Below are 21973 nucleotides of genomic sequence, written 5' to 3'. Positions count from 1 at the left end.
CATAAACAGACGGATGGGGTCCTGTCTATTGTTCTGACCATGTGAGGGAAAATGTCACTGTTAAAGTCAGTACTGTGCTGTATTCCTACAATACCTAGTAACAGAGAAATCAAATCACTTAAGGTAGTTACTTGTAGATACCTTTAAATAAAATACATTATAGTAGAATAAGAAATAATGAGTAGGCCAAACATAAAAACACTATTATATATAGATAATTTAAAACACCACCCAAGTCACTTAACAAAATTTAAACTACTAGGACTCAAATCTTAGGGGTATGATTAAGATTTATTTCAATTTGAAAATATACCCATAAATTTGTCATATGAAAACAATTATACAACCTTGGACATTTTATCACAACAAGATCACAAGTTTAACACCCACGTCCCTGCAATACAAAGAATTAACCCTTAATTTAATTTTTTCCCCATAAACATTGAAAACATTTTCAAAAAAAAGAAGAAAAAACTTAACAATACAAGATTCCACTACAACTTTCAAATTGCCATCTAATAAATACCCAGAACCCCTTGGTGCCCCAGGAAAGAATCCCGTCACGCTAGCTTGGAGTGGCGCGATCAAAGAAAAATGCAAGAGGTGGGGAATTGGGAAATTCAACCTATAAATCTGTGAAGATCAACTTTGTCTCGTCCCAAAGAGGGCACCAGACGGTAAATCTTTGCCATTGTGTCTGGTCACAGTCTCTTTTATATTATATCAAGGGATTTGTGTGGCAGGAAAATCTGCCCATGATTTATTATGATGTATACAGTGGGTTTAACATGCCATTTCTATAGCTGGAAGCCTTTCCAGAGTAATAACACCACTGACTACTGCTATTTCTCAGGAAACGTGTCCAGTGCAAAGTGAGCTCTATAGTAAAGACAAAGCTCGGGTTTCACACTAACATTTCCTTGAGTTTAAAAAAATCCCTGTTGGAGTCGTTCCAGAGGGGACAGTGACCTATTTCAAAATTTATGCAGCATTTCTCTTGAATATGATCATTGTGAGTTTGCATACAAACATAGATAATCCTTTGTTTTACTCAACATTGACAATACTGTTGTTACAATGACCCAACAAGAACAAAGGCCTGGAAAAATGCTTTGGACCCTTTCATTCATTTTCATTGTTCTGTCCAACAAGAAAGGCAATGCGTGCACATGCACAAAGAAACACACGAATGCAACATGCGCACACCGATGCACTCACGCATACACACATGCGCGCACACATGAACACAACACGCACCCCTTTCACACTGCAGCTAAAATGGGTTTTAGACAATTTAGTTCTGACATGTTGCAGCGATGATAGTTCTACTGCCACGCGAAGATGTCCCCTGTCACTCCCAGCGGCTCCTTCCTTCACCTTGATGTCACGGTGAGTCGACAACATCATTACTCATCACATCACCACTGAAACACATGCCTAGTGCAGCACTATATCACTCCCATATTGATATGTTGGTTATACTAGTATATTCAATGTACTTTATGAGAACATTATTTCATATAAACACGTCCACAGTTTCATGTATCACTTTGTATATTCACATGTCCACTTTTTCACTAGATCACCGTCATATTGACACCCACTATAATAGTACATCAATGTCGTTTGTCACAAATCCACTGTGTTATAGAAAAAACATTTTTTTAACTGATATGTGTGTACTGTGTTGTTATCGTATGATCAAATCATTTTCATGTTGACCCGTCTCGGGCCGCTTGTTTCTGTCACCTCAGCTGCTGCCCCGTTGGATTTGCGAGGGACATATTCAATATCAAAGTTGCTCTTATGGCGTCCTTTCCCCCGGCTCCAGGCGAACAGAAGCAGGAAGCAGAACACAACAACACCTAGGAAGGACAGGCAGCCCATGGCTGTAGATATAATGATAGTCTTAATGTCTATAGGGACTGTCATGTTATACAGTACTGTCCCATTCCCCCATGTGCTGTTAGAGTCTGTCAAATAGTTTGAGCTCCTGTTGCTGTAGGGAGATCTGTCCCCAATACTCAGGCTCTTCACAGCTAAAGAGGCTGACAGACTAGCATTGCCAGCAGGGTTACTGGCAATACACAAGTACACCCCGCTGTCATGCAGCTCTGCTGCCTTGATCTCCAGGGTACCATCTGGTTGGACTTCCACCCTACCAATGCTCTTGGCTGTGACATAGCGTCTGTGAGGTGTAATCCAGACCACAGAGGGCTGCGGCGCTCCCTCTGCCATGCAGCTGAGGCGGGCAGGCTGACCCTCATCAGCCATCAGCAACTGGGTCGTGTTGGGCCCAATCCGTGGTTTAGTGCAGGTCATGTACCTGGACACCAGAGGCTCCTTGAGGTCACGCAGGTTTTTCCCAAGGAGGTGCTCGGGGGCAGTGCACTCAGGCTGGACATCCAGAATCTGCAGAGAGGGGGGCTTGTGGCTATTGAGCAGCCAAAGCAATCTGCAGTCGCACACTAATGGGTTTCCTCCCAGACAAAGCCTCTGGAGGCTCTCTGGTGAGGCAAACACTCCCCTCTCCAGAGAGTCCAGGCGGTTCTGTGACACATCCAATAGTTGCAACGATTTGAGGCCCACAAAAGCAAACGGCTCAATAGAAAGCAGCTGAGCCCCTTGGAGGCGGAGCTCCAGCAGATGTGGGAGTTGGCCCAGCTCTCCCTGATGGATGTGCTGGATGCGACAGTTAGACAAGTTGAGATGTGTGAGGTAGGGCAGGTTACGCAGCGCTGCGCCGGGGAAGGCAGACAGGTTTGTGTTGGTTATGAACAACATTGTGAGGTTGAGTCCATGCAGTGAGAGGGGGGGTAGCGTGTCCAGCCAGGGCCAGTAATCAATCTCTAGTCTGCGGAGATGAGACAACCTCTTAAAGGAGAAAGGCTTTAAAAAACTAATGCTCAGGTAGCGCATGCGCAGTTCGACCAGGCTGTGCAGATGTGCTAGGGCATCAGTAGGGACCACGGTCAGGTTGGAACGTTCCAGGATCAGAATTTGGAGTCCAAGTAATCCTGTAAAAGCCCGCTGAGAGATGAAAACTAGCTCATTATCACCCACCTCCAGGGATGTCAACCTGCGCAGATCTTGGAAGGCATGATCCAGGAGAACCACCAGTCGGTTGTGGCTGAGGTCAAGGCGGGTGAGGTTGGTCAGGCCGGATAGAACACCAGCAGGAACCAGCTGAAGCACGTTACTGCGGAAGCTTAGCGAACGTAGAGCAAGCTGAGAGCGAAATGAGCCAGGCTCTACCACACTGATGAGGTTGTCACTGAGATCCAGGTCCTCCAGCTGCTGGAATGAAGAGAAGTTATCTGGCGTGACGATGCGTAGTTTGTTCTTGCTGAGGTCCAGGACGCGCGTTTCAATGGGGATGCCTTCGGGGATAGTGGGCAGGCGCTTGCGGTGGCAACTAACCGACTTGCTTTGGGCGGAGCACTCACATCGGGCGGGGCAGCTCAGGGCTGTGCTGACCAGGAGAAGCACCAAGGCCCCACCCAGGATGAGGTGGCAGTGCTGCGGGGCTGGGTGTCGCATGTCTCTTTTACCCGCGTTGCCCTCTGTCATGGCACAGCTTCTTGTCCATACAGAGCACCATCACGAATAAGCCCTACAAGACACAATACAAGAACAAAAAACCATGTTAGACTGCTGCATACTCATCTCAACTCAGACTGTCTTAACCTGCAGGTCCCAAACCTTCTTACATTTTCAACCTTTTACACTGTCTGTCTAAAGTCTTTTCTCTCTTAATGAACTCTTCCGTTTCCTAGCAATGAGGACTTAACAGAAATTCACAGCAGGGTGAGACACGGCGAGAGAAATATCAGCTGCAGAAAAAATGTGAATGTTCTTCAGTGTGTTAGCACAAAAGGTTGCAGGAGGCTAACTGGAGATGTTTTACGAGAATGGAAGATGTTTCAGCTCAATGGCGAGAAATGACCCTCGTTAGAGAGGGCCAAGTGCCCATGTGGATTTGTTGTGCCTGCGTGTGTGCTACTGTGTATTCTGCGTCACAGATAATGGAGTGTACACAATATATATATATATATATATATATATATATATGAGTGTGTGTGTAGCGGGGGGTGGGGTGGGTAGGAAATGGAACATGTGGCAAGCGTCAAACTAAACAGGAAATATCTGTAAATCAGTCCACAGAGATTACAGCAGCATTGGCTTGACCCACATAACTCCAGTATAGGATGAATGGAACCGAACATATAGGATTTCTTAATGATGCAACAATGTTGTGTTTAAGCGTGAATGTATGTATCACTGTGTATCAATATATATAATTGGGTGAATTGGGGTAGTCTGGGACATCCAACAAAATATATTCAACAGGATATTTAATATAATTTTGCATGGTAGTCATGTCACAGAAAGAGATGGGGCAAATGTCAATCAGAAGCTCCCCCTTGGAATTGTACGACAAGGTCAATGACATAAGATTCTGACAAGATGAATGTAAAGAATATAAATGTGTCATAAATAAGACAGTGTTCCTAATTGTTATCAAATTATGTTTAGATTTTTCATCAAATCTGATTGATAATGTCGGACAGCATGCTTTGGCTAATCTGGGACAGTCAGCTAAATTCTCTAAATGGGGAAATATGAAGTAAAAAAAAAGATAAAGTAATGATGTAGCAGAGGATCTGCAGTTGTCAGACAGGAGTTAATGGTAAATACAGTGTGTCTATTTTTGCTTGCTGTTGATTAAATTTGAATCCATAAAATGATAAGAATAGAACAATTTAATAGAATGTTTAAATTTAAGATAGTTCTTTATGAAAAAATAGGACTGTTATACGGTTATATGAGTTAATGGCATTTCTTTGAATAAAATACATTTTCTTATTCAGCTTTCTGTCCTTTTTTCATAATGCTTAAAAATTGGTAGGATTTAACTGGGCACGAATAAAGCAAAGTGGTTTAGGCTTTTTATTAAAGTCTAATACAAGTGTCCCAAATAACAAAGTGACCTTTGCCAGATTATCAAACTCTGGCAGAGTTTTCTTTTTTGGCACAAAGAACACTAAAAGCTGTGTCATGTCTCCTCTCAGTATGATATCTCCATTCTTTCTGCTGAAGCGGTTAGAAAACATCTTAAGGATTACAGAAAGGTATAATATGTTGATCTAATGTGTAAATCAGATACCAGAATAGGTCACAGAAGTCAGATTGCCTGAATTCGATATTAAATCAGAGGAGAGCAAGCAATAAATTCAAGAAAAATAACACATGCATAAATTTACATAATCCTGGCTACGGTTTCTTCATCACTCTTCCAGTTTCCTTACACTGCTTGGTATTTTTTTTAGCTTTTTTCATGAAAGGCTTTTCCAACAGCAATCAGTGAAGTTTTATCTCATGTTAAATTCATTTTATTTCTAATCTATACAGTATGGAGAAACACAACATGACTGCAGCCACTCTCTCAATATAGCAAACAGCAAAAGCAGCAGCTGATGATGATGTTATGACTCTACAAGTCACAGATAAGATGAGAGTAACTTCGTGCCACCATTACTTTACTCCAGTGGGTTGAAGAGAGCTGTGGAGCATATAGAGAAGTTAGTACAATTTACAGTGATACAGTAATTTAGTCATTTCTTGCACATTTCATGAATTGGATCTGTGGGTGTTGCTTCCTGGCTTTCTTTTTACATTTTGCTCATACACATGGCTCCAATCCACAGCCACTGTAGCCACGTGTGTGCGTGTGGTAGGAGGGTGTTACGGGGAGATGAGATAACGACGGGGTCATGAGCGAAAGGAGTTCAACTGTTGAACATTATGTTCTGTGAAAGCCATGTCTCTCCACAGCTCAGAATGGCACGGACCTTGACAGAAAACCAGCAGCCACAGGTTGTTGAATTGACAGATGGCTACGCAGAAAGAGCGGCTGACCATAATTGCCTCATTACCAGTAGTATCTGTATTCTGCTCGTGGCTATCTTTGCCAATTAGATGTGCAAAACATAAGACACGTCTGCAAGTGGAGGAAATTTGAATGCACGATCGTAAAGGCGCAGAGAAAATGCATGAAATATGAAAGGCGCATTTAAAAAGCTTTTTCAGCTGCTCGCAGAGCTCTGTCAATCACTGCAAAGTAGGATCCTGCCAAGGTAAGCAGATGATGAGCACACAGACAGACACATGCTTTACTTTGATAGTGAAGTGAGTGACATTCAGAAAATAGCTGAGATGAAGGAGCTGCGGAGCATGCATGCACACACACACACACAAACACACACACACACACCTGCTCACTCGTTTTCCTCCCACAGCACTCACCCCTCCGCCCGGCTCAGCAACAGCAGCAGCACTGCTCGCATCTCCGTATCTCCCCTCTCTCCCTCTTTCTTCTATCTATCCCTGTTTTATCTCTCCGTCCTCCTGTTCGCACATCTTCCACCTAACTCCTTTTCTCTCTCCAGTCCTGCCTGGCCTGGCAAAAGCCCTAGTCCGTTCATCAGTCCCTGCAGGCTGGGTTTTTATCGATCGCCGCGCAGACACATCAGATGCCAGGAATGTAGCCTTTAACAAAGAGCAGGCCGTTGCCACAGCAACTACAAGCCCTTACTCCCATCCGCTCTATAGTCTGCCAATCAAATTAATGAAAAAGGGAAGAAATAGAGTAAGTAGGGTGACATTTTTTTTCATATTCCTTTAGTCCTCGCATTTAGGGAACACACAAATAGAATTACAGTCCTGGAAATTCATTGGTAGAGCGGAGGCTAGTTTAAGGTGTTTCCGAGCCGTCACTCTGGCTGCCTTGCTATTTGTCGACCTGTCTTTTTGCCCATCCATCTGCTGCTCTGGTAACTATCTCTGTCTGTCTACCTTATTATCCGTCTACAAGCCTGCTTCTCTCTTTGTGCATCAGTCCGCCTTAAACCGTCAGCCTCTGTTCCTCCCTGCCTCTCTGTTTAATAATTACAGTCCAGTTGTCCGTCTGCTGTCCGTCTGTCGTGGTGATCCCACAGAGAGTTGTGTGACACTCTCCCCTCTGTGCCGAGCAAAGTGAAAACACCAAAGCCTTGTCATTTATTTAACCCGTGGCGGAAAAAGCACATGACAAATAAGACTGCTGCAATGCTGGAGTACTTTTTTTACTTTGTACAAAATTAAACCTCAAAACGGTCAAACGATTGCTCCTCTGGTAGGCCACTAAAAACTATCTCATTTCTAAAATGTGAGTATATTTGATTTTTAAGAGCAAATGTAGAGAAAATATGAGTCTGCCCTGATATAATATTCACACTGACAAAATGAAAGAAAGACCATCAATCATGTCCTTGGATTAAAATACTATTTCATCACTTATACAAGTGCATAACCTTGAGAAATGATCTCTGCGTAGCTCTGACTCTCCTGAAGACCAGCAGTCTGTTTGATGTCCCAATCCATATCTGGCATACAGAGCCCACTGTCCTCCAACCGCTGTCTTTCTTTCTTTCTTTGGATTTTTCAGCTATTTGCCTTGAGGACCCTTTTCTTCCTCTACAGAATGACTGAATGAATGGCTGATAAAGGCTGACAGTCATATGATATAATAATAAGAGATGCCCCAAGTATTGTCTTAAAGGCCAGTGGTTTCAAAGAACGCAAAATCATGGAGAAACAAATATCAGGAAAAATCAGTGACGTCACATATAGCAAATCTGTTAAAGGCATAATCATCAAAGTCACTTCTTCAAACACAGATGAGATTTCTGCTTTATCTATTGTGTGGCACTTTGTCAGAATTAGTCAAAGATTAACTTGCTTGTTTGGATGAGGGCTTTGTTTTCACCGCATGTAAAGCTTTTCAGACTTTCTGTAAGTGACAGGTCGTGGGATGAGTGAAACCCAGTTCCTGGGAAATGTAGTCTCAAATTCATGCAAAACTTTAAAGAACATGTAAGGATGCCAAATTTGATATTTAATTGTATGACATTATAAAGCTTTATATTTTATATTAAGGATAAAGAAAGTGTTTATTTTAAATCATGGCCGTAGAGAGACCCCACAGACGTTAGAGTAAAACAGTTCCCTGCAACATTAGGCTTGACACGCACACAGACTTACACAAACAAATGAACCAGCAAGAGAGACTGATTCTATTCATGTGCTTCTTTCTACACCTTCTTATTGTGATTTAGCTCAGCTGTATCTTTATATATATACTGTATATATATATATATATATATATATATATATATATATATATATATATATATGTATAGCCCAGAGAAACATACAGTAAAAGCGTAGACTGTATATAAAGGTGTACGACATGACTGCTCCCCAAGTTTGGACGACAATAAAAAACATGGCGGCCTCCACAGAGAGGACCCCCCCCTCCATGTAAATATAAAGAGCCCATTCTATAGTAAAGAAAACAACAATTCATACAATTTAGATGAAATACACCAGTGAAAACATCACTAGGATAATTTTATATTCTATTTCTGCAACAGTTACTGTGTTCTTCCTCAGGTAATGCCCCACCCCTCCACAAAATTTCACAGAAATAGGTTAGGAGCAGTTTTTGTGAAATGCTGCTTAACATCACACCGTCGCTAAAGAAAATGTGACACCTGTAAGATGTATCTCTTTTATATATAAATAGACATTCATAGCTAACTTTGGTCAGCCTCTTCTTCAGTGATTATTTTATTAAAGTGTTTATGTTTCACTTGCCAATAGGGGTGTGGTGTGCACCCAGTGCGGCATCGACGACTGCCTTGCCACAGAAAACCACCCAGAACCATAACCTCCTTGGTAGAGGTAATGAAACAGAATCCAAAGAGCTGATAGATTGTTTAAAAAATGAACAAGTTCACGAAAAGAGCGTACGTATGGTTTGTACAGGATTGCAGTTACTGGCGCAAGTGCATCGTTGACCACTGCAACTAAATACATACATACTATGTATGTATTTAGTTGCTGTTGACATACCTTCTAAAACACGAAGATTGATGCCCCCTACTTGCAAATCAGTTACCACTTACGGGCTCGACCAGTTTCCCAGAACCGAAAAATGGTGAACGACAATTGTAGTGACGACAGTTTAATGAAGTAGGGCTTATTTCCGCAGCCTGCCAATGATGACTGACCTCGTTATACGTCTGGATATTGGGCCCACATTGGACGGACAGACACACAACTTCAAATTAAAACTAATGTTGCTCCGTAGCAAGTTCACAATATCAACTATATAATGTGATAGCATTATGAAAATATGTTATATCACGAAAACTGATTCATGCAATTCACAGACATGTTATCTACGGCACAACAAACATGCACATGCCCCCACTGGTTGGTTAGTAAACAGCTCTGATAGCCTGACCCAGTCTAACCCAAGTTCATATGTCGTCTCCCTTCAAGCCATATTTTCAAAAAGACTCAGAGCCAGCAGTGTCATGGCTGGGATGGAAGACGTACAGGATCGCTCAGAATTCTGGGTAAATGGTAATGGTGAGGGGGGGTCAACGCGAAGGGCAGCCTACAGGGTTGAGCATTTTGGGATTTGGTTCTGAATTGGATTAGAGTCACAGTGAAACTGTAGAAAATCTGACAGCCGAAAAGGAGCTGTAGGGTGATGCATGAGTCACTGTGAGAGCGAAAGCTAGAGGAGGGAAACATAAGAGAGCGGAGAATAAAGCAGAAACACACGAAGAAACGAGAAAAGCTTATGAGATGAGATAAAAGCCTTGTTTGCTTTGGTTGACTGGGGTTTCTAATGTTATTTTTTAACCTGAGTACAGCTTGAAAACCTGATTACAGCTCTTCCAGGAGATCTCCATAATACTCTGGCAATACTCTGTGCACATGTTGGTTTTAATCTGCGGGTCTATCTGTCATGACAGGCACCTTAAACCCCTGTTCATTATCACACCACTTTCCAAACCTGTGGCCTTCGACAGAAGCCGAGCAAACTGACGCTACACTGAGAAGGACAGAGCCGGACTGTTCCAATTAAATTTTAATTCTACTATAAATCACAGTATCGATCGCCACAAAATTAGTAATGAATTCATAATGAATTTTATTGACAGAACTGTGCTTGACAGGACACTATTCGCCCTTAGGTGTCCATCAAATTAGTGCTTTTGTGAGAAGCTCTATCTGCAGTGCTGAATCTTTAATCTACTGTTATTAGCACAGTTACCCCAAATTGTGCGGTTGCAGGTGAAAACATTAAAGGCTAGAGTTGTTTCTGGTGCTCGCGGTGCATAATAATCTCGTCCATAAATCCTCTCTCCTCTTCCCACAGCCTTGCAAACATGAGGCTTTGAATTCATTTACATAGCCGCAATTATTTCCCACCCAGCTCCTCGGAAAGAAGTCATTATTATTTTCCTCAACGTAAATCTTACTGCGTTCACTCTCACTACAACCTAAGATGTTAAATGCACATTTTACACTTGTTTGGACAATTTTAAGAAAGCGCATGTTTCTTTTTAAGTCGTTTTTTTCCCCATTTAGGATCAATGGAATCATTAAAAGTCCAGATTCATCCCATTGTTTCCCCGTGAAATATTAAACACAGACCCAACTATTCGTCTTTGTTCATTTCCAGATATAATAGTGGGCATGAATAATGGAATTATTTCACATGAAAGAGTTCACATGCAGGCGATTATTGCCGCAGCGTGAGCATGTGACATAACATACCCTGTAAGATAATTGACCTGAAAGGACAAGGATGCTCAACCAATAATCATTTTTGTATCTACGCATATAACACACAAACAAATGTGCGTGCAAGCTGCGTTTACAGGGCGCTAACTGTGTCTTACATAGAATTTGATGCTAATGCAAAGAGGAAGCCAGTTGTGGCACAGATAATTAACAAAGCACGAGGGATACGCGTTCTACTCAAGTTGTCTGATGAATTAAAAAAAAACATCCCTGGTGATTAGCGTTTTATATCCATACCATAATTTAAGATGTAGAACGAGACGCAGAGGAGCTACGTGACTTAAAAACTTCAAGACAACTGAAATGTAAATCGTGCAAAAGCATTAGAAATGCATCTATTATAGACGAATGAGAATTCCCTGTGTACTCATCACAAATACTAACAAGCCAAATGCATTTTCTATTCTTGGAATAGCGGCACACCCACTGACCACCCTGCAGAGTGCAAAATGTCAGCGCGGTTTTCAGGTTGCTGCTGGAATTCGGAAGTTGAACCGTGTTCTCCTCAGCTAATTAGCGCTTGTGCATTCAAACTCTGCCAATTATACAGCTCCTTTCTGCACCAGTGGCCATGTTTCCTCTGAAGCGGCGCCTTGTTGAGCCATCAACAGCGTATCCTGTCTTCCACCATGTGGCTTGTTGTGTGTCTGCCGTGCTGCAGGCTCACGAGGGATGCTGCTTTACCCTGCAGTCTCTGGATTTAGAAACGTCTCTGCATTTGCTTATCGCGGTAGGAAGCGGGAGGGCCGGCGCAACGATTCTCCATCGCAATCTTCAGTAATGAAAGACAGAGCATAAACACTCTGTAACACAGCTTCCATGCGACGGACATGAATAAAGTGAAATAATATTCCTCCCACTTAGCTGGATTATGTCATAATAACTTGTGCCAGTTTTTTTCCTCACATTAAAATATGGAATTCAAATTCAAGGTCCTTTCAGATATGCTGAGTGTTACATACAGGTTACATCACAGCAGTTTTGGTTTCATGTCTGAATAAACACCCAAGTCACTGTGACACAAATGTTGAGATGACAATCTGAGCCGGTTGGCCACGGTAACGTCTCTGAAGCACTTCCAACAGACATCAAATCTAAGATCATCAGATTAATTTAGAGAGAAATTAAAGGCACATTGTGTTTGCTTTTTTCGGATCAATGTAAAAAAAAAAAACATTTAGACCAACGATCTCCTTCAGCTTCAACAGATTCCAATCAAATGGAAGAAACTGAATGTAAGATGTGAAGTTAAATACCCAGGTGCTCTGTTTGACAGCAATAGATTAAATTACAACATTACGAGAAGAGCAGAGAATTATCATTATTATTATTAAATGTTATTTATACAGCACCTTTCATACATAAAGTGCTGCTCAAAATGCTTTACGAAAAAACCTACTATGTTGCTCTTTGTTCTTGTTTCCAGTCACAGTCGACAAATACAAAACTCACAAGACACTAACTGCCCCGCACCAGATGGCAGCTGAGTGAGACTGAGCAGTCACTTGCTCCTCAGAAGGTCGCGTTTCCCAAATTGTGCAGTCGCTCTGATTTCGGTGTGTTCGTGAACTCTGAAGTCAGAATGTGCACAAAATACGCTGTAAACAACATTTTCTGTAATTATGTGTTTGGAGTGTTTAAACAACACCTTGACTCCTCTTTCCAATATTTACAGGATATCGAGGAGCAAAGACAAAGATTATAGCTTGACAGACAAATTATTTAAAATGTTAATCATAAAAACATCTGTATTGTTTGCAGTTATTATCTGTTATGTACAGGCCTCCGTTGTCAATATGTAGAAAGGTTTGGTAAAGTCCTGTATCTCTACATCCACTTTTGGGGGAACTCTCCATGTTGTGACATTTTTGTCCGACACATTTCTGTTACTTGCTGGTTCAGAGTTGTAGTATACTTAGCTGACTTATTTGTGCTGTTTAATTTGTGGAGGGGCTCCACATATGTACACAACGGTTCTGTTCTTTGGCTTGTTAAGTCAGAATAAATAAAAAGTGCTTCCAAAGCCATTCATGGTGCGGCCCTTTTCCTCAAATAAATAAATAAACGCTTACATTGCTGGACACCACCAGTTAACACTCGCCACTTGTGAGAAGAAGTGCAACATTGTACAATGGATTCAAAATTACATCCTGAAATAAGGGCGGCAGAAACTTGTTGAATTCTCTTAGTGGGGAAGTCATTTTTCAGATTATTCCGACATTAAGTTAGTGTATTAAGAGACTGGGTGTTGAACAAAAAGGAGCTTTGGCAGCTGCAGAGCCTGAAACCCTTCTCTTGAGTTATGAAGACTTAACCTTATCTAACAGGACAGTGCATAGTGGACACAAACATAACGAGTGCTGAGGCTGCTCTTCTGCATGTGTGGCTTGTTGCTCAGGCTCCCACTGCATCAACTTTATGACTTAACGGATGTACTTTAATGTCTCGTCAATTTAAGCCTGAGTGCTGCAGAGCATTAAAAAAGTGGAGTAAATGTTAAATAAACAAAAAAATTAAAGATGTAAGCCATGCATGAGCAAAGGGGGCATGTGTTCCTTGTGTTCCTTGTACTGACAATGGTCATTAATTAAGTCAAAAATAATGACAAATCGAAACACGCTTCTTCATGCATATTAATATTTCTCAGCATTGACGACGCCCTCTCATAGTGGTGCTTTCTGTTAATGACTAGATAAGGGTGTAACAAACATTTACGTAAAGGACACATGACGCAGGGAATGTCTCAAAAGGGCTTCAGGCCACAAAAACTACTTTGAGGAAGGTTATGACTTGTTGATGAGTTTATGATAATAAATAAAGATAATAATTAAGGGCATTTATTGAGAAGTTAATAAACCATGAAACCTTAGTTTCTTTATGTAAGATAACAGATTAGATAAGACTTTACTGATCCCACGCCAGGGAAACTCACTTGTTACAGTAGCAGATAGTCGATACACAAGACAACACGTGAAAGTATAAAATAGAATATAACAGGCAATGAAATAAAAAATAACAACACAAAGAATACATGTACATCTTTCACTAAAGACAAAAATACTTGAGTTAAGTGCAGTGGCATACGACGACTGCACAAGGATGTATACTGTATATGTATATTATGTATAAGAATATATTGAAACATATATACATATATGCATATATAGACTGATATATCATTATGAGTATACAGTATATAAATAAGTATACTTTCCCAAAAGTATACCAAATACCAGTAATATATATATATATATATATATGGAAGAATATAATTGGTATACATCATACAGATAGAAAATAATGTGCAGAGGACACAAATGTGCAAAAGTTTTTCTTTAAAGCAAGTTATTAATAACTTGGTTGCTGCTTCAGAACCACAAGCTAAAGAACCTTGAAGTCTATTAAGGTCGATGAATTCTTTTTTCCAAACACCCTCACATCTGTATCTGATGGTACTGGAAAATTTGCATCAATATTCATACATTGCATATTTCTCCTTTGCGCCATTTTATATTCTACCTCAGCACCATTGTCATTGAAGGACAGTCACACAGTAATCATATCGTATGAAATGATTGCTTGAGATGATGCCATTGCTTTATTTCTAAGGCTGCTTAGGTTTCCTGCAAAATAAATAATCAGATTTTCCACAGTGTGTCGACCGGCATTACGTTTCCCTACCTATCTTGGCAAGTGTTTTGTGGAGTAGCATATATTCCTCACCCTCTCTCTCCCTTGTTGTTGCTTATAAACCAGTGTTACTTGAAGGACACCCACCATATTAGGTTTCTGTCTAATTTTAGTCTCAGAGGTAGAACTCATCCATTTTTCATGGTAGATGTATACCACCACAGATTCATTGGCCCTTTCCCCATTCACCACAATAAGATTTGTCTCAGCGTATCGAACCAGACTTTTCCTGCACACATTCTAACGTTATCTCCTGCAAACCACTTCCATGTAATGTGTTTCAAAAACAGCATTAATGTTTAGATGCAAGTTTCATCAGTTTGTTGGCGAGCCAGCCGAGGCTTCCTGCAGCTGGGGTAAGGGTTAGGATTATCTTCTGTTAAGCTTGACAGAAATCCTACCAACCATACTGAATACAAGGTTTTACTTAACCAAAGAAAACACATGATTTAAAATTTCAACTTTAATGAACCCCTGTGGTTTCCTTCAAATCGTATTAATTTAAGAGGATACGAATCTACAACGGCAAAGAGGAATCGCTTCTTTAAATGTTCAAGCGTTAACTTACATCTATTTGTCAGCTATTAAACTAAAAGGGGGAAAGAGCCTGTTGATGCTGAATAGTCTTGTTGACAACAGTTTTATGTTTGCCACAAAAGTCAAGGGAGGCATTTGTACTGTCCTTGTAGGAGCCTGTAGCAATTATATGGTGCCCGTATCGATTCCAAGTATTGATTAAAGTCCATCCTTGATTTTAAGATTCAACAGATGGTTCTAAAGGCTTCAGAGAAAATGAGAACAATGGAAAGTCGACTCATTTGAAAACTGCATGGGACCTCATAAACAGGGGCAAACGGAAACAGAAATTGTAACTCCATCCCAGTGCGCCCTGTTCATGCAAACCACCAGAGACGAATTTGCAAAGTGTGGGCACTAGACTAGTTACACATTCATCAAATATCCTCATCTGATTAGAAAATATAAAAGTTTGGTCCTGATAAACAAGTAGCCTTTGTAAATACTGAGTTCTGAAGGCACGCTATAGCTATAGGTGAACATGTCAGGAAAGGGGTGTGTCAAGTTATCTGCTTGGCAAATTATGCAAATGTGGGCGATCCTGATGACGTCACAATGGTGAGGAAGTATCGGCTGGGCTACTGACCAAACGTTTCAGGAGCTTCAGGAGCAGGAGCTCTCTTTACTATGGATTTTGGGCTTCTTAATAAATCAATCAAATGTTATTTGTATTGTCCATATTCACAAAGAACAATTTGTCTCATAGGGCTTTAACTTTGCAGAACTTTTACATACACCAAAAGACATATATCACACCGGAGGAAAGAAACTGAAAAACATTGTGTCCTTTAAGAGACAGACAGAATGATGTTGATCTTCTCATATAACTCTCAACAGAGTAAATAAGCTTCTTTCCCAAAATGCATTCCTTTATCTGTCTGTTTCTACGTGCAGGCTCTGTAATCATACTCTATATATTGCTAGTTCTTTAGTTGTCAGATTTCTCCAGTTCATTCGCTCCGAGCGTCAGACCTCTTATTCGGTGAGAAAATATGATTCATCTCTGAATAAGAGGCCTGCAGTTAATAATAAATAGGTAATTACCTCCTGCATTTTGAAAAGCAGTTCTGAGTTCATTTGCAGAATAAAAAAGAGGAGACTAGTTAGTGGATACATTTTCTAATTTAGATATAAATAATTTCAGTTGAAACCCTGCCAGCTGTATTATTAACATTAGTTAGAACGCCTCTCGTTCCCTGAAAGGTTTCCTCCCCTTACAAACTAGACTAGACTTTTCTCTGTATTCATCTTCTCTATTTCTAGCTAGTAATTTAGCCTGCAAGCAATTATTAATATCAAGAATGTGATGAAAGGCTGAATGTTGGGCTGATTTCTAGAGCAGCAACTTTTTCATTCAGACCATTGAACTTGTGGTCTTTTTGTGCCAAAGCTGTTACATGTTCTCACTGACTTCAGAACAGTTTGAATTCTGGCAGAATAAGATGCAGCAGAAGATCTTCAGTAAGTACATTTATAAATTAGGTATTAGGAATTTAAACTTTTGTGAGAGAAGACATATTTTTTAAGTCTATTAATGCTTTTTATCTTAATCAGAGTTGTAGAAATCATTTATTGATGATCCCTGAATGTTATGTGAATTCAAACTTTATATTATATCTGAAAAGTGGGTCAGTTTGCTGGAAAAATACAACTTTTACCCAAAAGTAAGTTTGAGAATTGTCTCCCAGAGGTTTTTAAATCTCACATAGAGCGATGATTCCCAGATCCACGATTTCTATTCATCTGAGGAACAAAATGTCTCTCCGCTCTGCTGTCAGTCAGCACATAATGAAAGGTTCTGGCTGAGAATCAAGATATTTACGAGCGCAGCAGTAAATATTGGCTGTGTTAATATCAGTGTGTACTGGAAGCGTGAACTTGCCCCCAGACCCTCCTATCATTTTCCTGGAGAGCCGTTTAGTTAGCGTCATCTCTTTTTATATCAGAGCGTCTGCGAGGGATTTGGCCGTCCTCGCTGGCATTGAATAACATGGGAGGATTAGCACTTTCGCCTGTCACCAAATCATTCTGACGGATTAGCAATCTCCTCTGTCACATCAGTGAATTCACTGCAGCTCCGGAGGAATTCAATTCAGGGCGAGAGCCAGGGTGACATTGGAGTGAAAGGGAGAACGCCATTTTCGTCAGACACTTCTGACGGAGTCTGACACCACGATCAGCATGGACAATGTTAGCTCGGCTGACATTTAGTGGAAGTTAATCAACAACACAAACATCAACAGTGAGGTGGTCTTATGTACTGTTGAAAGAGTAAATCAGATTTGGATGAAAGGTCACTTTTTGTCAGTTACACGGATCAACAACGTCAGTATGAAAATCAAAGTTTAAGGCAGGGATCGAATATATCCACACTGAGGTTTTAGCATTTTCTAACCCTCTAAATGACTTTGCTTGTATATTTTCAGCATCTCTACTCAACAGACTGGACTGGGCTCCATTGGGGCCCAAACTCTTCCAGCATCAACTTGATTATATATTTGATTACACTGTATATAGGGTCTGGAAGATGTCATTCTCTTTGGCGACACCAATGGCAATAATTATGTTATGTACCAACTCATTTTGAAACATTAGGGTAAATACTAATACGTTAGGGTTTTATGTTTGCAGGACCCAAATGCACATGACAGACTTAGCAGTAAAGAAATAATGTTGAGTTAAATAAACAGATTTACAGTCACTGGAATGCAGGGAGACAAACGGAAAATCCAAAAGGCCACAAAATTTATACACTGGGAATGCAGGGATAACTGAACACTGAAACACATCAGGACAGGTGAAGACAATCATATGGGCAGGAAGCAGGACAAAGACAGGAAGTAGAGGAAGTAGCAAGCAAGTTTCAAATTAAAACAGAAAATGAAAACTCAAACGTCCATAACATAAAAAGTCTGCTTCCTTCAAAAGGGGCCAAAACAGCCTTTTCAAAGTTTACAGGAGGGCATGACATGTCTATAACCAGATTCTGCATGTGAATCTGTAGGCGAGGGACAAGCTATTGGGTTTGGTTACTTGCAGGTAGACAGTCCGTGTGGAGAACAGAAGAGGCGGAACACGTTGATTGAAGTGCATCAGCTCTTGGCTTTTCTAATTGATCTGCTTTTCCTATACACACAGCTATTAACACAGATTAGCCAAAATGGCATCTGGAGCTAAACCACCTACAAAAAGAAATGTTCGACTAGTGTGGATTTGTTGGACTTAAAACAGTGCACAATGGGAGACAGAGTCTTGGACCAGATATCCACTGCCTATGCCAGAAGCCCCAAAATAGTGGCCAGTTCCCCCAGAGACTAAATCGTCATCAGACGATAGCTGATGGACCAGAGATTGACATTAGGGTAACTATTTCTACATCATTTTGATATAGTGATGAACCTGATGGTTGTCTTATTAATGGTAAATGACGGTAACATTTGTTTGCTTGTAGCAGTCCTGCAATAAGTGGTTAATTGTGTTGGCTTTTTTGTTGAGAGAGAGAATAAAAGACAACACAAGATGCTGCCGTCTCACAGGCGATACAGAAAAAGACCTCGGCCTCTTTTCTTCTCTCAATGCTCTGCCAGGCCTCACTGATTGTAACACAGTTTTTTCTCTTAACACTACAATACCCACCAGCCCCGGTTGCTATTGTTGTTGAGACAATGCCTGTCACAGACATTGAATTTGAGCTGTAGCAGTTTCAAATCTCTTGACGGTGCAATAACTTTAACAATTCAGAATCACTACAAACACTTGGACACCAGACAGATGGCTGAGAGGCACGTCGCTTGAATGGCATCAGTTCTAATGTACTGTGGCCACTGAGATCATCGTCTCGGTTCCCCGCAGTCCGCCATTTTAGATGAAGACATTGTGAACTGCATCTTTAGGTCAAACACGTAATGAATCAAAACGCCCAATCCAAACCTCCTACCCACCTACAACCCTTGTGACAGGGAGGTAGGGGTGCTGAGGAGGCTGCAGCACCCCTAACAGGCGAAGGACTGTAATTACAGGGCAAAAATGTATTTTCGAGAGTAACATTGAAGGAAGCATAGTAGTAACCACCCACCCGTTTTTTATTTTAATATTTTATTTTCTGTTTAACTTGTCTGATGCACACATGATGAAAATAATATTTGGCACTAACTGAAAGAATCATGATGGTAACAGCATCTCTGGTTTCTTCAGTTGAAAGGTTTGCTGTCTGTTGCACTATAAAATGCAGTATAAAAATGGTGTAAAGTGTTGGCCATTCATTTAATAGAACAATTCAGATTGTTGCACTTTTGCCCTGCATTTCAAATTATATCATTATGTAGACTTTCTCTCAGCAACCCCTGCTCTTCATTTCCAGCAGCTCTGCTTTGCACAAAAGACGTAATATGCAGCAAATCCCCTCATGTCAGAAGTTGTAACAAGCAAAGGTTTTGTTTTTCTCCCTGAGTTAATTGAATAATCAATTGTTAAAATTGCTGCTGATTAATTTCCTCATTCAGTCTATTTAAAAAGTGAGTTCATTTGTCCTTATAAAACTCCCCTCTGATCTCCTCCTGACATCATTTCTGATGGCAATTGTTGCAGTTTGTACACTGATCAGGATCAATAACTAGTTAGTACCTCTGCTCTCTCTAAGTTTGTTCCTGCAGTAGAAGCACTGACTGCAGTCTACTACTGCATCTCCCACTAAAGTTGAGACATAAGCCTGAGGCTCTCTGTGACTAAGACAGAAACTCTTCTCTTTTCATTTGTTTACGCCACACTGCGGATCCACATACTAAACGTACCAGCATCAAATTAGATCTGTGTGTGTTTGTGAGTGTGTGTGTGTGTGTGTGTGTGTGTGAGTGTGTGTGTGTGTTCACTGGCTGCTGTCACAGGATATTACCTGCCTTTTATACCTGCCACATAATTGGCTGCCTGTAAATACAGACAGAGAGACAAGCAAATGTGAACCCTGTTGGGAATGGAGCTGGTTTGGACCAGTTAAATGTTTGCTAAATGCACTGAAATCCCAGGCTGCCTCACATTCACATGCATGCCTAAATATTCTAAAACATTATGCACAGTCTGATATCCACTTGAAAGCTTTGAGGTGAGAAGCAGAATTTCCTCCGCTGCACGATGAGTACGCTTCATGTTGGCTCAGGAAAGTGTGAGGAGAGAGGAGAACTATTATATGTGTTTAAACAGTGTTTCCCTCATGTAAGCACCGAAACGCTATCCTAAAAAAAGCAAATCTCAAGGGGAAAGCTAGTTTAAAGAACATTTAGCTGAGAAGGTAGCACAGAAAATAATTTTAACTGGCTCCTTTTTGGCAATGTGAAGCCAAGCGTTTTTCTTTTTCCCCTCCTGCAGACTCTGGCTGATATGTGCAGTAGCTAAGCTGTCCTAACATTATGAATCTTACAAATTGTACCGTTCAAGAAAACCAAGCATATGCCAGAAAATCAATACGGCGGAGCTGAGGACAAAGGGGCCTCTGTAGAAAAGCCTGTGTCTTACACAGGATGGAGAAGAACTAGTGGCGTACATCCATTAGTGCCTCATCTATTTTCCATCAATGAAAGACTGAGCGGCAGAATAAATAGTCACAGCTGTTCCAGCGACCACAGGCATCTCTAGGAAATAGTCACTACCATTTTTCTGGTTTTATTATTATCTGGACATTAACACATATATAATCCAGCTTTTTTATTTCCTCAGGCCTGTGTTAGGTCACTGTAAAGGTATATAAGGCCAGAAGATTTGGTCTGTGCCGCGGAATTCCTGGAGTGGCTTTAACTTACAACACCTTGGATTTTGTGCTCTCCCTTATGTATGTGCTTCTAACTCAGGTGGTAATTACTCAGTTGTTAGTATTTCTATATCTATTCAGAGCTCTGGAAATCAGTATTGGGACCAACTTTGAAGTAGAGAACAGGGCATTTTATTTCAGTACTGCATTGGATTGTTCGTGAATGGTCCCATATAGATGCATAGCAGCACTAGCACCGACATTGGCAAACAACACAAAGTCTATTTCCCCCCCACACGACACACATATGACCCACAAGGCCACCTTCTTAAAGGGACAGGCTTTGCTTGTAACACTGGAAAAGCTAGCGAGAGCAGGCTACACTGTAAAAATGACCCCAATACATCCCACCCCCTCGAATCGTCCCTCTTGTTAAAGCTACACCCACAAAATACAAGGACATGAACTGCATGACGACTGCTACAAGATGAGTTTTCTGTGAATCGCTCGCAGACTTCTGCGTATCGTCTCTGCATTAGCTGTGTATAACTCCTCAGCTGAAGACTTGGGTCATGTGCGTGACAAGTAAAATGATTGGACCTGCTTATTAATCCCCTTGTCCACTGGTTAAAAAACTCACAACCACAAATATGTGGCTTTTGTATGCAATTGGAACGGATACAATTAGCATTCACTCCCAGATGAGTGACAGTAGACATGGGTTTTATTCTCTTCCGGCTCAGGTCGGCAGTGATGAAAATGTGGAACATGGGTGAGTGCCCTAATTTGGCAAAACAGCAAGGTGAGAGCGGTCCTCAGTTTTTGATGCATTCCTGACAAACATGACGTACAGGTGGAAAAAAAAAACTGAAACAGAAAGTTCTCCACTGGCAATGGAAAAGGAGTCAATTGCTTTTTAAAGTGAGTTAACTGGCATTTCAAATCACCAATTCTACCTTTAAGTGGATAGAAGACTAAATAAACAATACTTACAAAACAGATTAACACTATATTATGTTAATATCATGAAATATATATGTTTAAATATATAAAATATGATGGTGCTGATTGCAGCCTTCTTGTGCACGACAAACCATGTAAATATTCTTGTTGAAGTATTCTCATGAGCACATGAGTACAGTGACATGCATTTATATGGCTGCAAAATGGAAATGAACATTGATTTTCCAAATTTTTTTTATCAGGACTTTTTCGAAAATCAGACATCTAAACGACTTTTTTCTGGGAAGCAAAAAGCATGTT

At 40.7% G+C, this 21973-nt stretch overlaps 1 protein-coding gene across 3 annotated transcripts in view; it reads right to left on the bottom strand.

Annotated features, from left to right (window-relative positions):
- Nucleotides 1–256: 256 nt before the first annotated feature.
- Nucleotides 257–21973, bottom strand: part of lingo2b (leucine rich repeat and Ig domain containing 2b) — a 36481-nt gene continuing 14764 nt past the window's right edge. Inside the window, exons 1-2 of one of the 3 annotated variants that reach the window (XM_069536068.1) lie at nucleotides 6275–7096; nucleotides 257–3613 (exon numbers count right to left, since the gene is read on the bottom strand). In XM_069536068.1, the coding sequence (XP_069392169.1) occupies nucleotides 1702–3570 (1869 nt within the window). In that variant the 5' untranslated portion in view covers nucleotides 3571–3613; nucleotides 6275–7096 and the 3' untranslated portion in view covers nucleotides 257–1701. Of the gene's footprint in view, nucleotides 3614–6274; nucleotides 7097–21973 lie in introns of those variants that run through there. The other 2 variants (XM_069536067.1, XM_020084855.2) reach the window with 2 other exon arrangements.

Source organism: Paralichthys olivaceus, chromosome 12 (assembly GCF_024713975.1).
Source record: "Paralichthys olivaceus isolate ysfri-2021 chromosome 12, ASM2471397v2, whole genome shotgun sequence".
In the NCBI taxonomy this organism is placed as follows: domain Eukaryota; kingdom Metazoa; phylum Chordata; class Actinopteri; order Pleuronectiformes; family Paralichthyidae; genus Paralichthys; species Paralichthys olivaceus.
This window is presented reverse-complemented; position numbering and strand designations above follow the sequence as displayed.